Source organism: Octopus bimaculoides, chromosome 4, assembly GCF_001194135.2.
Source record: "Octopus bimaculoides isolate UCB-OBI-ISO-001 chromosome 4, ASM119413v2, whole genome shotgun sequence".
Classification (NCBI taxonomy): Eukaryota; Metazoa; Mollusca; class Cephalopoda; order Octopoda; family Octopodidae; genus Octopus; species Octopus bimaculoides.
In genome coordinates this window covers 130,762,545-130,781,312 of record NC_068984.1, presented here as the reverse complement: position 1 = coordinate 130,781,312, position 18,768 = coordinate 130,762,545, and the positions used below count along the sequence as shown (strand labels likewise).

General features: G+C 38.4%; 1 protein-coding gene across 1 annotated transcript in view; it reads left to right on the top strand.

The window, feature by feature from the left end:
- Positions 1-16,314, top strand: part of LOC106876317 (pre-mRNA-processing factor 6) — a 29,719-nt gene extending 13,405 nt beyond the window's left edge. The window contains exons 14-25 of the mRNA XM_014924816.2: positions 688-796; positions 940-1,009; positions 1,664-1,785; positions 2,166-2,259; positions 3,735-3,899; positions 5,449-5,550; positions 7,119-7,193; positions 7,943-8,076; positions 9,215-9,282; positions 12,407-12,545; positions 13,730-13,856; positions 15,845-16,314. Of these exons, the coding sequence (XP_014780302.1) occupies positions 688-796; positions 940-1,009; positions 1,664-1,785; positions 2,166-2,259; positions 3,735-3,899; positions 5,449-5,550; positions 7,119-7,193; positions 7,943-8,076; positions 9,215-9,282; positions 12,407-12,545; positions 13,730-13,856; positions 15,845-15,997 (1,358 nt within the window). The 3' untranslated portion in view covers positions 15,998-16,314. The remainder of the gene's footprint in view (positions 1-687; positions 797-939; positions 1,010-1,663; positions 1,786-2,165; positions 2,260-3,734; positions 3,900-5,448; positions 5,551-7,118; positions 7,194-7,942; positions 8,077-9,214; positions 9,283-12,406; positions 12,546-13,729; positions 13,857-15,844) is intronic.
- Positions 16,315-18,768: the final 2,454 nt, after the last annotated feature.

Here is an 18,768-nt window from a genome sequence, read left to right as displayed (position 1 = left end):
CTTAGCAATATTTCGTCTGCCATTATGTTCTGAGTTCAAATTCTACTGAGATCGACTTTGCCTTTCATCCTTTTGGGGTTGATTAAATAAATACCAGTTATGCACTCAGGTCGATGTAATCGACTTAATACCGTGTGACTGGTATTAGTACCGTGTGACTGGCCCTCGTGCTGGTGGCGCGTAAAAGCACCCACTACACTCTCGGAGTGGTTGGCGTTAGGAAGGGCATCCAGCTGTAGAAACTCTGCCAGATCAGATTGGAGCCTGGTGCAGCCTTCTGGTTTGCCAGTCCTCAGTCAAATCGTCCAACCCATGCTAGCATGGAAAGCGGACGTTAAATGATGATGATGATATATATATATCAAAGAAAGATTCAATATTATAAGGCAGAAATATATGTATATATATAAATATAAGGATGCAGGTGTGTCTGTGTTTTGCCAACTGCATGGTCCTAGGTTCAGTTCCACTGCATGGTACCTTGAGCAAGTGTCTTCTACTATAGCCCCAGGCCAACCGAAGCATTGTGAGTGAATCTGTAGATAGAAACTTGTGTGTGTGTGTGTATTAGTTAAGCTAGCTGTCACGTGGACCATATCAACACTACTTTCACATGAAAGAGCACCTTTTACCCTCAGTTACCCTTTGTATTATATTGCACTTCAACTGAACATCTTCGTCTTTCAGCACTTCACTCCCTGAAAGCCAACATGGTGGAGATCAACAGAGAACAGTGGATCAAAGATGCTGAGGACTGTGAGAAGGCCAACAGCATCCACACATGTCAGGCAATTGTGTATGTATCATTTGAGGCACATTTCTTATTGATGTTATTAATGATTATTAGTTCTGGTCGTCTATGATCAAGCAGGCCCATAGCTACGACTTGGTGTCATGTTGTCAGTTGACAGCTTCAAAACAACCTATTTTATATTCCAGCCGTGCTGTGATTGGAGTCAATGTTGAAGAAGAGGACAGAAAACACACATGGATGGAAGATGCTGAGTCTGTGAGTAGTTTTCACTATAGGACAGTAATGATGATAATAATGGTGGTGCCGATGGTGGCAGAGCAGTATATGTTGTAAATACCATATTTGATGACATAAAAGACGCACTGGCATATTATGAGTACCCCAATTTCAGCAGAACACAATCAAGAAAAAAATGCTTTTTATGCATTAAAACTTATAGGAAGTTCAATTTCACATATAGAACCCAGCATGATTTTTGAGACTTTTTTTTTAAATAGTGTGTCTTTTATGCCATCCAATAAGGTACTGAGTTAAGGATGGTGAAGAAACATTACTGAAGGTATACTAAAGCAAACAGTTGATAATATTTAGTGTTTATATATTTGGTACATTAAGTATCTAAAACAGTTCTATATTTAAGAGATGAGGAATTATGTACATTATTTACATTATTTGCATTTGACGAATATTTGTCTTCATCTTGTTTGTTGTTAACACGTTTCGGCTGATATACCCTCCAGCCTTCATCAGGTGTCTTGGGGAAATGTCGATAAATTTTATTAAAAAACATAAATTAAATACTGCTGCATAATTGTTTTGGGTCAAGAAATTAAAAAGCTAATGACTTAGTTAAACACTGTTTTCCTTCTTTTTTGACCTTTCTCTCTCTCTTTCATTCTTTCCATCCAGTGTGCATTACATAACGCATATGAGTGTGCCAGAGCTATCTATTCCCATGCTTTGGCTGTTTTCCCCAGTAAGAAAAGTATCTGGCTAAGAGCAGCATATTTTGAGAAGAACCATGGATCAAGGTTAATATTTTTTCATAATTATTCAATTCTGTAATTTACTCTGTGCAGGCTGGAGAGCAGGAATGGCTATTCCTTCACTCGTAGCTTGGACAAATGTAGGCTTCCTTCAGTTTCCATCAAATTCACTCTCAGGGTATTAGGTGGCCCAGAGTTATGGAAGAAGACACTTGTCCAAACCCAAAACTATGTGGTTGCAAAGCAAATTTCTTAATCATTCAACCATGCTTATCTTCTGTGTGTGCGCGCATGCGCACACATGCACATGCGTGCATATGTATGTATCCCTATTTTCCTGGTGTGTATGTGTACTGTACTAATCCATATACATCCCTACTGCTACAGTATGACATCAGTTAATTGCCTACCATCATTCTTTACAGAGAGTCCTTAGAGGTCCTGTTGCAAAGGGCAGTTGCTCACTGTCCCAAAGCAGAAGTACTCTGGCTCATGGGAGCCAAATCAAAGTGGCTTGCAGTAAGTATATCATTTCATTGTAATATAATTGATATTTTATTATACTGGATTTGAATTGTTTTATGTGATGTTTGTATGGTATTATGTTGATTGCTATTGTGTAATATTACAGTGTTATGTAACATTATGTGATGTTACCCACCTCAAGTTAAACCTTTCGTGCTACAAGGAAAACTGCTTTGTTTGTATGTTCTATACATCTGTCTAAGTGTGTATTTTGTCTATCTGTTATTGTGTTGTTGTATTTAACAGAATGCGCAATAAGGAAAGCTTTCATCATTTTACTAACATTTTGCAATGAAAAATACATACAGCTCCTTAAACTTGTAGGGGTTTTAAGAATTGTTACTTAGCTCCAAGTTACTGTTGTTAAGTGAATTAGAGGTAAATTTTGCTCTGGATAAATCACCAATCTACCTCAGGTAACATCCTCAGATAATCTGAGACCTGTTCCTGATAGATAAGGGAACTGAAGTAGATGTTTTTCTTAATAAAAATAAACAACATAACATCTAAGAAAAATCATAAGGATTTATTCCAAAAACATGTAATGGAAGATTATGAAAATATCACGTTAATATAAAAGTGTTTCTATTTTCAATAATTGCTATGTCCAGTTGCAGAAACCAATTGTCTGATTTTCATAATATCATCACTATCATAATTTAATGTCCATTTTTCCATGTTTACTTGGGTCGGACAGAATTTTTTGAGGCAGATTTACTATGGCCTGATGCCAGAGCTGGTTTCATGTGGGTTGGTATCATCAACGTCATCATCATCGTTTAATGTCCGCTTTCCATGCTAGCATGGGTTGGACGATTTGATTGAGGACTGGCGAACCAGATGGCTGCACCAGGCTCCAATCTGATCTGGCAGAGTTTCTACAGCTGGATGCCCTTCCTAACGCCGACCACTCCGAGAGTGTAGTGGTTGCTTTTAGGTGCCACCGGCACGAGGGCCAGTCAGGCGCTACTGGCAATGACCTCACCCGAGTGTTTTTTTCACGTGCCACCGGCACAAATGCCAGTAAGGCGACGCTGGTAACAAACACACTCAAATGGTGCTATTTACATGCCACTGGCACAGAAGCCAGACAGCTGCTCTGGCAATGATCATGCTCAGACGGTGCTGTTATATCCTTTTCAGCTAGCCAGATATCTCTACACCACGTTATATATATATATATATATATCATCATCATCATCATTTGACATCCACTTTCCATGCTGGCATGGGTTGGACGGTTTGACTGAGGACTGGCGAGCCAGATGGCTGCACCAGGCTCCAATCTGATTTGGCAGAGTTTCTACAGCTGGATGCCATATATCCATTGTGTGCTATAACTTACTACTCTATGCTTATGCTGTATACTGTATTTCATCTGTTGTGGATCCTTCCTACATATTCATGTATGTGCTGTGCATTTTGCTCCTCTTAGTCACTCCCAATATCTTTCTCCTTCTGTATTACAGGGTGATGTGCCAGCTGCACGAAGTATCTTGGCTCTGGCATTTCAGGCCAACCCAAACAGTGAAGAAATCTGGTTGGCTGCCGTCAAACTGGAGAGTGAAAACAATGAATATGAACGTGCTCGACGTTTGCTACAGAAGGCTCGTGCCAGTGCACCAACACCTCGGGTAAGTGATCTACACCAGGGGTTTTCAAACTTTTTGACTTGCGGACCCCTTTATATTTCAGGCTTTACCTTAGGGACCCCCTTATAAACGCTTATGAAATTTATACATAAATATTTGCTTAAAATAACATATATTTTTACATTTATTTATTTAACAGTATTTAACAAAATAGGTTTATTGTCAATTAAAAGATTTCGATTAAAAAACATATATAAAATCAAATTGCCCATAAAAAGTATTTGCTGTCCACAGACCCCCTGTCTTGTCCTTGCGGACCCCCTGTGGTCCGCGGACCACAGTTTGAAAACCCCTGATCTACACTGTTTCTTTTTCACTGTCCTTTGTTTTTTGCTCCACGCATTACCCTAGCAGTTAAGGTATTGGGGTCATGACCCTAAGGTTGTGACTTCAGTTTGTTGTGTCCTTCCACAAGGTGCCTCATTTCATGTTGTTACAATCTTCTCAGCACAAATTAGTACCTGCCAAGTGCTGGTGCAGCTCTCTCTCCCTCTTCCTCCCATTGTTACATCCTGGATATTCCTCTGCTCAAGAGAGTGTCTATGTCTGTTTGTGACTACGTAGACACATAAAGCAATTAATAAAAATATGGTACATGCTATTAAGTCATACTCATTTGCTAGTAATGGCTCCAGCAGTTTATACACTGTCTTCTCCCTGCTTTTTCTGCCTTTATTTTAATCTTACTCTTACCTATTCTGAGTCTCATTGTACATGTCTCCCTTTCTTCTTCATTTTTTTTTCTGTTTGATGTTCTTTCTCTCTTTCTCCATCCCTCTCTTCTGTTTCTCTCTTCTTGCTTTCCTTCTCTCATATAGTCTTTCTCCTTCATCTTCTTTCCTTCTTTCTCCTTCATCTTATGCCTCCCCTTCTTTCTCTCCCTCTTTCTCCTCCTCTGCTCCTTCTTTATCTCTGTTTTTACCTCCTCAATCAAAGAGAGTGGTACCTAGATATGTTGGGTGACTTCTATTTCTCTGGCGAAGAAATTATTTACTTAAGCCCTTCACTCCCTATGGAGCATAGGCCATTGACAACTTTTCTTTACTGTTCTCAACTCTGGGCTGTCAGCACAGTTTCTGTAACCTTGCTTTTTCTTCTAGACACATAAAGACGTTGGCCCTATGCAAACCCATTTTTATCTCTAGAAAGAGGTGCTCTATATTGGTCTGGCCTCTAGCCTTTCATCTATCTTGCATCTAAAGCTACCAGAGACATTGAGGCCCAAAAGCCACCACATTGCTACAAAGATAGCCCTTATGATAGAAATAACAGCACTTTTTAAATGTTGGGAGTCCACTTTTAGTAGTTATACAAGGCCAGTTTGGATTATCCCTGTTTTGGGTGGGAATGGGGTGGTATGTTAATTTGTTGTCTCAGTCTAAATAATAGTACATAATTTTCTTATTGGGATCATAAAGGTAGATTATCTTGTGTCTGTCTAAATGCCAAGTAATCTGTTTGGGGTTAGGGTTGGTAGTAGTTAGGCTGTATTGGATCAATCTAAGTGACAACTGTTCTTTCTCTGTTGTAGGTGATGATGAAGTCAGTGAAGTTGGAATGGTGTCTTGGAGAGATTGACAATGCCAAGCTATTGCTGGAAGAAGCTGTCAAACACTACCCTGACTTTGCTAAGGTTTGTCAGTCCATCTGTATATGTGTGTGTCTCATTCTCTTCCCCGCTTTCTCTTTATATATATATATATATATATATATATATATACAGGTGTTGGACAAAATAATGGAAACACCTAGCATCATAGCATCATAATTTTGAAATATCTATAAAACCATCAAAAGCTTGTTTATTTTTATACTTTTTAATTTATTATTAGTGTTGCTTAATATGTTTTGCTAAAATTGCTGATTCTTTTCAGATATCATCAGAAAAAGATAATTAAAATTCATTAAAATGACAGATCTATCAGACTTTCAAAGAGGTCAGACAGCCAATATACACACTTCTCATATATACACACAAATATATCCACACATGCATACACACACACACACACACATAAATATATATATATATGCTGGAAGCACATTAATATGCATCGATTTCTGATAAAGGCATAAAACCTCAAATTTTAGAAAAGATATAGTTGATTAAATTGACCCTTGCATTTGGCATGTTCTTTAATTTATCTCTAAGATGAACGGCCAAGTCAATGGTGGGATTTGAACTCTCAATGCAAAGGAAAGCAATTATTTGCAACATGATATTTTGACCATCTTGCTACCAATTATGTGAGTTCCATGCTTTTAACATTCACCAACTGCACCACACATACAGTAAAAACAAAATTAAAAACAGAATCTGAGTAGTTAGATGCAAATACACACTTCTTTAGCAATGGCGGCGAGCTGGCAGAACCGTTAGCACACCGGGCGAAATGCTTAGCGGTATTTCGTCTGCCCGCTACGTTCTGAGTTCAAATTCCGCCGAGGTCGACTTTGCCTTTTATCCTTTCGGGGTCGATTAAATAAGTACCAATTACGCACTGGGGTCGATATAATCGATTTAATCCGTTTGTCTGTCCTTGTTTGTCCCCTCTGTGTGTAGCCCCTTGTGGGTAGTAAAGAAATAACACACTTCTTTAGCAATATACATTACACACATACACACAGTGATGTAAATATACTGACACTCTGTCAGTTACAATGACGAGGGTTCCAGTTGATCTGATCAATGAAACAGCCTGCTTATGAAATTAACATGCATGTGGCTGAACACTCCACAGATTCATGTACCCTTAACATAGTTCTCATGGAAATTCAGCATGACACAGAATATTGCAAGGCTGGCTCTTTGAACTACAAGTACAGCTCATCTTTTGCCAGCTCAGTGGAATGGAGCAACATAAAATAAAGTGTCTTGCTCAAGAACATAATGCGCTCCTGGGATTTGAACTCATGACCTTACAGTTGTGAGCCAGATACCCTGACCACTAAGCCACGCACCTTCACACTTATAAACATGTACACACGCACACATAGATTCACTCATACAAATGTGACGATCACATACATTACACCCTGCCAATGCAGATTCACATCAGTATAAAAGTAATCCTTATTTTCTATTTTGTTACCAGTCTCTGGTTACCAAATGAGAAACCAAAAAAATTTAATTCCCTAGAAATTAGTTGGTCAATGTGAATCCTAATTAACCCTCATAATTATTCTTTTTGTCTTTTTTAGTTGTGGATGATGAAAGGTCAAATTGAGGAACAGCGGAGTAACATAAGTATAGCCAGAGAGGCTTACAACCAAGGGGTAACTATACCTTAATGCTTCTTTGATGTGTAATTTCTCACTGAGACCTCAGCTTTACTGTCTGTTCCATTTTTCTGTAATACGTCTGCATAGTCAAAGAGTAAATTCCAATTGTATAAACAAACTGTTGTTATCAGTTGTCTTAAAATATATAATCTGAAACTTGTTGTCACTCATTGCTCTGAACACATGTTACTAGCAAGACCCTCATCACTTTGTGTCCTAAACAAATGTTACTATCACATACACACAACTATATCGAAACATACATGCTGGAACTACTCTGTGTTCTTAACATTTTGTTGCTATCACAACCAAAGTCCTAAACACACACAAACGCACACACACACTATTCCATGTCATAACCCTATTGATGATATCTCACACACTATTAAATGTCCAAAATATTGTTGCTATCACACATATACTATTCCATGTCCTAAATTTCATTGCTATCATTGGCATACACTGTTCCATGTCCTAATCCTGTTTTTGTTGTCACACACACTGTTCCATATCCTAAAAATATTGTTACCATCACATACACTGTGCCATGACTTAATCCCGTTGTTGCTGTCACACTTAGTTTTCCTTGTCCTAAGCATATTGTTGCTATCACACACACACATGACACCATTTTCCAGATGTGTTGTTACTACACACCCACACACATACACATAATCTTTGTCCACTTCTTTACCTCCTACTCAATCGTGTTCACTCATGTTATTCTGTACTGGTCACTTCAGTTAAAGAAATGCCCAAATGCCATACCACTTTGGTTGTTACTGTCTCGACTGGAGGAAAAAGCCGGTCAGCTGATTAAAGCCCGTTCCATCCTGGAGAAGGCCAGATTAAAGAATTCTCATTCACCAGATTTATGGTAAGTTCATTAATCTATACACTTTGAGAATCTGTTTATTGCAGAAGTAGAATAATGAACAAAAAACAAAAGAAGAACTTCTTACAATTCTAAGAGGAAAGTTGAAAAACCTGATGATGAGCTTTTGTGCTTGAAATATATAAAATATAAAGGTTTTTCAACTTTTCTCTTTGCATTGTAAGAACATCCCCTTATTTTTTTTTTTTTTTGTATATTATTCTACTTCTGTATCACAATGCTTCAAGCAAACTACAACACTCTTGTTTATTGCAGAGTTGCTGTTGTTTTCATTGTTTAGGTCTGCCCTGAACTTGGATCAAATGCTTTCCAGACGTGACTAACTCCTCCTTTTTACAGACAGAAAATATAAAGACTATAGTATCCATTATGCCTTTCCATTGACCCAGTAGGTTGTCATTTGGGGAAGATTTAGCTGTTATTTCTAGCAGCTTGAGTGACTATGTAAAGCAGTCATGTTCAGCCTTTTGTAGTTCCATACTCCTTTCCATGGAGTTAAAGAACAACAGCTTTTTCTGTAGTTTTTATTCATTACCATCACACATCTATTCCACCATGACCTACCACCACTGCTTTAACTACCCACCTACCACCTTCACATGTACTGTCTTGAGTCCTAAGACTGATAGGGCCAGTTACTTGGTTTTCATGGTGTATAAGTGACCCAGATCACAACATTCCCATTGATTGGGATGCCAGTCTATCATAAAGTTACTCATTTACACCTGACTGGACTGGGGCAATGGAAAATAAAGCGTTTTGCTCAAGAACACAATGCACCATCTGGTTCAGGACTTGAAACCATGATCTTGTGATCATGAGTGCAATGCTTTAACCACTAGGTCATGTGCCTTCACCACTGTCACATGACCTACCCTGTAATCTACTTAATACTTACCAATATAACATTACCATCCTACCATAGCCTACCTGTATTCTTGCTACCATCTTGGATCATCAGATCCATGTCTTTATGATTTTCCTCTACTCTAGCTGCCATCCACTACTATTGTAAATCCTCACCACTCTGCTCTGCCAACTTCTACCATTACATCTCTTATAGACATTCTTGTCTCATCTCACATATTGAATGTTGTATTCCTTAAATGTCTATTTCCAGGTTGGAAGCAATCCGTGTTGAGAATCGTGCTTCCCTAAAGAACATTGCGCAGACTCTTATGGCTAAAGGTATTTCTTTCTATTTTTTCTGTCTCCCTTTGTTTTCCTTGGCTTTTTCTTGCATGTGTGTTTGTGTACCTGTATTTGTTCATTTATTTTACATCTATTTTCCCTTCTGGCACATGAATTAGCTGAATATATTATTGATGCACTGTCTTACAGTTGGACGCTCTTCCTGTCATTAAACAGGTGCCACGCAGTAGTACAGAACCTAAAGCCATATGACTGGGAAGCAAACTTCTTAACTTCACACCCACTCTTGCACCTAAATAAATAAATAAACACGCACGCACGCATGCACATACACACACACACACACACACACACACACACGAGCACACACATTGTATGTATGTGTGTGTGTATGTATGTATGGACAAATATAAAAACAGGAAAAATATTTCCTGAAATTATCTCCCCTTCTAATTCAGAGTTGCTAACAATTGCCACTAGGGTTTTGTTTTCCTTCTCTGTCCATTAGGAAAATCTTAATGAATTAGAATTTCAGTGGCCTCACCACCCCAGCTTCAACTCCCCCCACAAACACACACACAGACACACATCATCATCATCTTCATCGTTTTTATGTTTGGTTTTCCCATGCTAGCATAAGGTTGTGTGAGATATTTCTTGAGGCAATATTCAGTGGCTGAATAGAGTACTTTATTCCACATCTTTGCACATCAAACCACATAACTGTTGGACTGTTTGCTTATGCAGGACATAAACATATCACTAATACTCAAGTAGAGTCAATGTAAAGCAACATCGAGACAAACATACGTTCATACACACTCACAAGCACCAACAGTTACATGTGTTAGTTACATTTCATGTCATGGGAAGAAGGACTTTGCTTTCCATCCTTCTGTGGCCAACAAAATAATATGATATTGTTGTTTAGTTCCAGGTCAGCCCTGGTCAAACAGGTATTTTGTGGTAAGACACCCAAGCTCTTTTCTCTTTATGACTGTGGTGAGCTACATGACTGTGGTGAGCTACATGACTGTGGTGAGCAATCTTTACACTACCTCCCCATCCAAGGCAAATGCCTCACCACGATCTGAAGCGTTTGGTTTTTGAAAATTCTATCTTAATGAAGTTTTCATCTGACCCATGCAAGAATGGATAAGTAGATGTTAAAACTATGAAAATGACATTCATTAATCATCTTCTTAAAATAAGTGGCAACTAAGATGCATTTCACCATGCTGTACCAAGAATCTCTATTTTCTATCAGCTTTAGTAAGTCTTCAATTTCACGTTGTGTGTCTCTGTCACATCAAAGAAACTGAATTGTGCTTGTCTAACTCAGGTCAAACTTGACTGAGCAGATATATGAACAAAAGCGTTCTAGCTATGATCTTCTCATTGTCTTGAAAATTTGTTTTTTCTTTTGGTATAGGCACAAGATTGTCTATGCCATTAAGAAGCTTGATTCCCAACAACATGGTCCTAGATTTAATTCCACTGTGCAGCATCTTGGGCAAGTGGCTTCTACTATAACCCTGGGTCAATCAAAGCCATGTGAGTGGATTTGTGGACAAATAGTAAAAGAAGCCCATCATGTGTGTGTGTGTGTTTGACATCATTTAACGTCTGTTGTCCATGCTGGCATGGGTTGGGATTGCAAATGAGAATCACCATCATACAAGTAATGATGTTCAGTCTTCCTTGGAGACTGGTGAGAGCTAGCAACAGGAAAGACATAAGGTTATCAAACATCTACTTTAACATATTCTATCTGACCTTTGCAAGCATGGAAACATGGAAATCAATTGAGGCTGCTGATGATGATGTATAATTAGGACTACATTAACTCATGTATCTTTACTTCTTTAACATGGTTGAGGCATTTAAAAATTTTTTTTTTATATAACTTAAACAAAAACAAAGGCAGAAAATTTGAGATTAACAAATTAAATAATGTCTTTTTCTGTCAGTAATGATAACTTATCTCAGAAATGAAAGAATGAAATTCCATATTTTCTTAGCAACAGTCTTGTTATCATTATTAACCTGTATTATATTTTGGTGATAAAGATCCTACTGGAAAAAGTTCAACTGTTGTTGTTCAGTTTAGTTCTGCCCTGATCTAGCAGACCGGTGGTCAGAAATTTCTCACCTTTTATTTGATAGAAGTGACAACAGTGTTTCAACTTGTAACTCACAATACTCAAAAGAAAATATAATGTGAAGTAGCCATGTATCTCTTCTATAGCAAGACACCTATGCCTATCCCTCGTGGTGTTTTCTTCTTTCTCTTTTTCTTTCTTTTGTAAGTTACTTTGCTACTTCAGTAGTGTCCGTGTCATGAAAAGGCACCCAGTGCACTCTGTAAAGTGGTTAGCATTAGGAAAGAGCAGCCAACTGTAGAAACCATTCCATAGGAAACTTTGGAACATGGTGCAGTCTGGATTTGCAGGATCCTGTCAAACCATCAAACCCCTGCCAGCACAGAAGACAAACATTCAGTTGTGTTGATGATGTATTTATGATTACATTATTCATTCACAAAGCCAACTAATTCCTTATGAAGGAAATGGCATGATGCTCATCATGTGTGTGTGTGTGTATATATATATATATATATATATATATATATGTGTGTGTGTGTGTGTGTGTGTGAGTAGTATGACTTTGGAGCTTGCCACAGCCCTGCAGTTTGTCAGTTCCTTGTCAAACTGCCCTATACAGGCCACCATGAAATGCAGACATTAAATTATGATTATATATATATATATATATATATATATATATATATATATATGTGTGTGTGAAGGTGCATGGCTCAGTGGTTAGAGCGTCGAGCTTATGATCATGAGGTTGTGGGTTCTGGCCTCTTACACCTACCTTGCATGTCATTCTAAAAATAAACAATCACATCATTGAAATCTCAAAGCCATCCATGAGTAATTCAAAATAATGTAAATATGTAAGTATTATATAGTAATCTGAATGCTAAAGGGTTAAAGATGGTAAATTGTGATTTGAGGGACATTTCCCTGTTATTTCTAGCAGGTTAAGCCCTCAGAGTCAATATGGAGGAGGTTTGTCAATGGAAAGTTCCTACCCTTGACATTTGCTGTAAAACTTAACTCTATTTTGTTTTTTTGTCTTCCCTAAATCACAGCCAAACAAGACTGTACAAGTGCAGGAATCTTGTGGGCAGAGTCCATCTTCATGGAACCTCGTCCCCAGCGGAAAACTAATTCTGTCGACGCCCTCAAGAGATGCGAACATGACCCCCATGTCTTGCTTGCTGTCTCCAAGTAAGTGAACTGGCTTTTGTTGTCATATTCAGGGTAATTTTTATTTGATTGGATGAGAGTGGGGTTTTCTTATTTTTTTCCTTTATCTTTATGGTGTCTTCAGATCCAGAAATCCCTTCCCACACTTCCAGTTTTCTCTAAGTCTATTTTCTACTGTTTGACCTTCTTTCATCATCATTATTGTTGTTGTTGCTCTTTCTGTAAATGAGATCACCGTGATTACTTTATATACACTACCGTCATCAAATCCACCACTACTCTTACTTCATATATACTGTCACCATCATTTCTATTATTACTATGTTGTTGGCACTCCATTGCTTACGACGTCGAGGGTTCCAGTTGATCTGATCAACGGAACAGCCTGCTCGTGAAATTAACGTGCAAGTGGCTGAGCACTCCACAGACATGTGTACCCTTAACGTAGTTCTCGGGGATATTCAGCGTGACACAGTGTGACAAGGCTGACCCTTTGAATTACAGGTACAACAGAAACAGGAAGTAAGAGTGAGAGAAAGTTGTGGGGAAAGAGTACAGCAGGGTTCGCCACCATCCCCTGTCGGAGCCTCGTGGAGCTTTAGGTGTTTTCGCTCAATAAACACTCACAACGCCCGGTCTGGGAATCGAAACCGCAATCCTATGACCGTGGGTCCGCTGCCCTAACCACTGGGCCATTGCGCCTCCACTATATATATATATATATATATATATATATATATATATATATATATATATATATATATATATATATATATATATATATATATATCAATAAGAAAATGGACGGGAATATGTGGTATTCATCAACTTGCAGACATTGTATTATGCCAATTTGCCTGTTTATTTTTCAACTAAGAGGACAGGGCAATAAAAGCAATATACAAACACATGTGACATATTATGTCATATCAGTAATAAAAATTAAAAAGGCCATCTAATGACCGAAGAAAGGACAATGTCTTACAGCTGTTTCAGCCTAGAGGTGACATTCTATCTATGTAATATAGATAGAATGAGGCATGTCATACACCACAACTTTTTATCATCATTATTACTCTGTATACAATACCGCTTCCTCCACTATCACCATTATTGATGTTCTATATACCCTTCCACCACCACCACTACCACCTCTACAGCTATTCCTGCCCTACAAATTCTGTGTTTTCATGTATTTCCTGCAGGTTGTTTTGGACAGAACGAAGAATCACAAAAGCCAGAGAATGGTTCAACAGAACAGTAAAGATTGACCCTGATCTAGGCGATGCCTGGGCTTATTTCTATAAATTTGAATCCATCCATGGCACTGAGGTAAGAAGGTTTCATTAGAGAATGTTGTCTGAGCTGGCCAACTCTGGTGATAATCACACTGTGAGAATAGAGCTATATACTGTAAACAATGGTTATAACCTGTTAATTAGTGTTTGATTTAATTGTAAGGAAAATATTAGTATAAATGTAGGTATGGTTGTGTGGTTAAGAAATTTGCTTCCCAACCGCATGGTCCTGGGTTCAGTCCCATTGTATGGCACTTTGTGCCAGTTTCTTCTACGATAGCTCTGGGTCAACCAAAGCCTCATGAGTGGATTTGATGGACGGAAACTGAAAGAAACCTATGGTGTATATGTGTGTGTGTCTGTGCATGTTTATATATCCTTGTCATGACATCGTGTGGTAGTTGTAAATGAGTGTTACTGTCATACAGGCGGTGTTGTTCATTTCCAATATTCTATGAGAACTCATTTGGCCATGAGGGAATATTACCTTGCTTGGAAACAGGTGAGGGTTAGCAACAGGAAAGGCATCCAACCATAGAAAACCTCCGCTTTGAACAAATTCTGTTCAACCTGTGCAAGCAGGGAAAGGTGGACGTTAAATGAGGGCAATGATGAATCCACATAACAGTGAAACATGAACATTAAATATGGATAATCTCTGGAGGCTGGAGAGGAAATAAGATGAGAATGACACAGAAGATATGTAATGTTTTTGTTATCTTCCACCACTACTTGCCAACTGGTGCTGGTTCATTTACGTCCTCCACCCCTGCCTTGACAACTGGTGTTGGTTTGTTTACGTCACCATAACTTAGCTGTTCAGCAGAAGATGGAACAATACTAGGCTTAAAAACAAACAAAAAGGAAGTACTGGAGTTGATTTGCTCAACTAAAACACTTCAAGGCAGTGCCCCAGCATGGCTGCAGTCCAGTGATAGAATCAAATAAATGATAAAGGATGCACAATACATGAAATGCACTTTATGAGAGAGAGGTGGCAGCTGGGTACTAGAGGTATCAGTTTATATATGCACGAGGGGAGAAAAAAATCCAATGCACTGGTAGAGATATGCAACATGAATGGATGATAAAATACTATGTGAAAAACTAAAACTAACCAGACACTTATACTTTCAAATCTTACTATTGCAATTTTTTTTGTGTCTGGGGGAAAACAATGTATAATTCTGACAACAGATATTACAGTGACTCCACAGTCGATTGGTTTGCACTCAGAAAACTGTCCAGTTGTAAAAGCATTTGGTTTTTTTATACCCAACTCCTATTTGTTAGCATGGAAAATTGTGGTTGTAAAACTACTGGGAAAAACCCCAATAGTTGGGCAGCAGTGTTAAGGGTTTGATTTCTGGGTAATGTCTGAGAAAAAGATGCTTTATCTTTTTACTTTTTATGTGTTTCAATCATTGGATTGTGGTCATTTGGTCAGCTAAAATCTTCCAGTATTTAATTTTGTTTTAAAGTCTGATACTTATTCTATCAGTTTCTAAGTTATGGCGATGTAAACAAGCCACACCAGTTGTTAAGCAGTGTGGAGAGGACAACCATAGATGCATTTAACATTTAACATCCATTTTTTTCCATGCTGGCATGGATTGGACAGTTTGACAAGAACAAACGAGCCAGAGGGCTCCACCAGGTTCTATGTCTCATTTGGCATAGTTTCTACTGCTGGATGCCCTTCCTGGTGCTTTCTCCAAAGAAACAACACACACACACACACATACGCATATATATGACTAGCTTCCACACAAATTCCATTTACCAAATTCATTCACAAGAACAGGTCAGACATTTGCTCAAATTGCTATGCAGTGGGGCTGAACCCAAAACCACATGGCTGCAAAGCAAGCTTCTTAACCACAGACACACACACGCACACAGAGCCATGTCTTTTATTTACAATAAATATCTGTTGTTTAGCCAATATGTTGATACAAGAGTATATAAGCTCTACTTTTTTTTTACATTATTATTATTATTATCATTATTATTATTATTTAGGATCAGAAAGAAGATGTCAAGAAACGGTGTATCAATGCTGAACCTCGTCATGGTGAACAATGGTGTAAAGTATCGAAAGACATTGCTAATTGGCGTCTGAAAACCTCAGAGGTGTTATTGTTGACCAGTGCTGCAATTCCTATCCCCAACTGATACTTACCGACATCATACAATCAGATTTTTATTTTCTTTGTTAAATGGATAGACTCTATCAATACATTCACTTTCTCTCAACAACTAGAAATATTAAATTCATTATTCCAACATATTGATATGTTACTTCATCTGCCCCCCCTGGTCCTTTTCACCCGGCCACTAATCTCTCGTAGAGATCACATGGATAAGAGTTAGCTGTGGCCTTCATGTATACTTCTGGTGTTCCAGAAATTCCATTCAATGGTTGAATGTTCATTCTGTAAATATTATCATCATACTTCAGGAAAGATTAAAGTCAATGTATTTAAGATGGATTTAAATTGTTATGTCTTCTTTCTTTTGCTTATATTTGTGTTAAATTTTGAGTTTGTACTGTGGTGATGTATATATTGATTCTGTTGTGTTGTTATGTTAAATTTAGAGTTTGTTTTATAGCTTATACCTGTGTTATGTCGTACTGTAGTTATACCTGTTATGTAAGAGTTTTTACTGTAGTTAGCATGTTATACTTCTGTCTAAATTAATGGTTCTCAACGAGGGTCCATATAAGATTTTATTGCTAAAATTTATATCCAATAAATTGGTTATACTTCTACAATACACAAAATATTTAAACATTTTTTTCATACAATTCCTAATAATATTTAATCATAAGGGCCTGCAGATGTTGGGACTCAGAAGGAATGACGGGGGACCGAGACTCCTGGCGGTTTGCTGTGCTTGAGAAGACACATCAGGCTAAGTATAAGCATTGTTATCCTTGAATACAGACATGTCCCCTGCATCCTTCTCCAGTTGAGTGTTCCTAATCTTGTTGGCTCATGGGTACTGGTGCCACGTAAAAAGCAGCCATGCTGCTGCTATGTAAACATACCTGTGCCGGTGCTGTGTAAAAGTACCCAGTACCCTTTGTAAAGTGGTTGGCATTAGGAAGGGCATCCAACTGGAGGAACCATGCCAAAACAGACATGGAGCCTGGGCAGTTCTTCAGCTGGCCAGCTCATGCCAAACCATTCAACCCATGCTAGCATGGAAAACGGACGTTAAAGGATGATGATGATATAAAAAGAACTGGCACCCTGTTGGTTATGACAGCAAGGGTTCTATTTTGATCTGAGCAACAGAACAGCCTTCTTCTCGTGAAATTGGCTGAGCACTCTACAGACACACGTACCCTTAATGTAGTTCTCAGAGATATTCAGTGTGACACAATGTGACAAAACTTGTCCTTTGAAATGTGGGTACATCTCAATTTTACCATCTGATTGGACTGGAGCACCGTGAAATAAAGTGACTTGCTCAAGGACACCACACACCACCAGGAATCAAACTCACAACCTTACAATTGTGAGCTGAATACGCAGGAGTTTTCCAACATCGATTGGCTATTAGGGTTGTCCTCAATCCCCTGGAGTAAAATAGGAATCAGAGGGGTCTGTAGGCAAAAGATGGTTGAGAACCACTGGTCTAAACTATGGTTACACTTGCATTGTTAGAATAAGTACTAGGCTTACAAAGAATAAGTCCTGGGGTCGATTGCTCAACTAAAGGCGGTGCTCCAGCATGGCCGCAGTCAAATGGCTGAAACAAATAAAAGAGTAAAGAGTATACTTCAACATAAAGATGAACATTAATATATATATATATATATATTCCCCAGATGTTGCTGATCAAAGATTTCATCCATTTGATGTGTATGAAATGACACAGAATGTTTGCAGAAATTTAGGGCAATCGCACTGTAGAAGCTTAGGATCTTAGAATTAAGGGAGTTTAAATCTGTATAAACTGTTAAATCCCACTGAACAGATTCAGGTCAAACTGCGGCATAACAACAGGTAACCATAACCACCGCTATTTTACGACCACTACCACTACTGCCTAAACAGAGGTAACCACAGCATTTTGAAATGTTGTCTGATAGATTTAGGTCAGTAGAAGATTAGGCTTAGGGATTAAAGGAAAGGAGAGGAAGTAAGAAAACAGGGTCCCAATAGAAATTAGCTTTTGATTTTGTATTGTACAAGGGACTGAGATTTTGTCAAGGTACACAGTTCAGGAGTTTTGTGTGTAAATAGATAGATAGATAGGTAGACAGGTAGATAGATAGATAGGTAGGTAGGTAGATAGATAGATAGATAGATAGATAGATAGGACAGAGAGATAGATAATTGCCTAACTATATATCTTGGTGTGTGTATAAACATATATATTAATGTTTTTTTTTATGTCGAGTTACAATAAAAATAAACATTAAACTGAAAAATTACTCAGTACTTATTTTGTTTTTTTTTATAAAGTACATATTTATTAGACTCTTTCTAGAAGAGGAGTGTGGAGGCGCAATGGCCCAGTGGTTAGGGCAGCGGACTCGCGGTCATAGGATCGCGGTTTCGATTCCCAGACTGGGCGTTGTGAGTGTTTATTGAGCGAAAACACCTAAAGCTCCATGAGGCTCCGGCAGGGGATGGTGGCGAACCCTGCTGTACTCTTCCACCACAACTTTCTCTCACTCTTATTTCCTGTTTCTGTTGTGCCTGTAATTCAAAAGGGTCAGCCTTGTCACACTGTGTCACGCTGAATATCCCCAAGAACTACGTTAAAGGTACACGTGTCTGTGGAGTGCTCAGCCACTTGCGCGTTAATTTCACGAGCAGGCTGTTCCGTTGATCGGATCAACTGGAACCCTCGACATCGTAAGCGACGGAGTGCCAACAACAACAACAGAAGAGGAGTGATAGTGACTTTGAAGTTTTGACCTACTATCC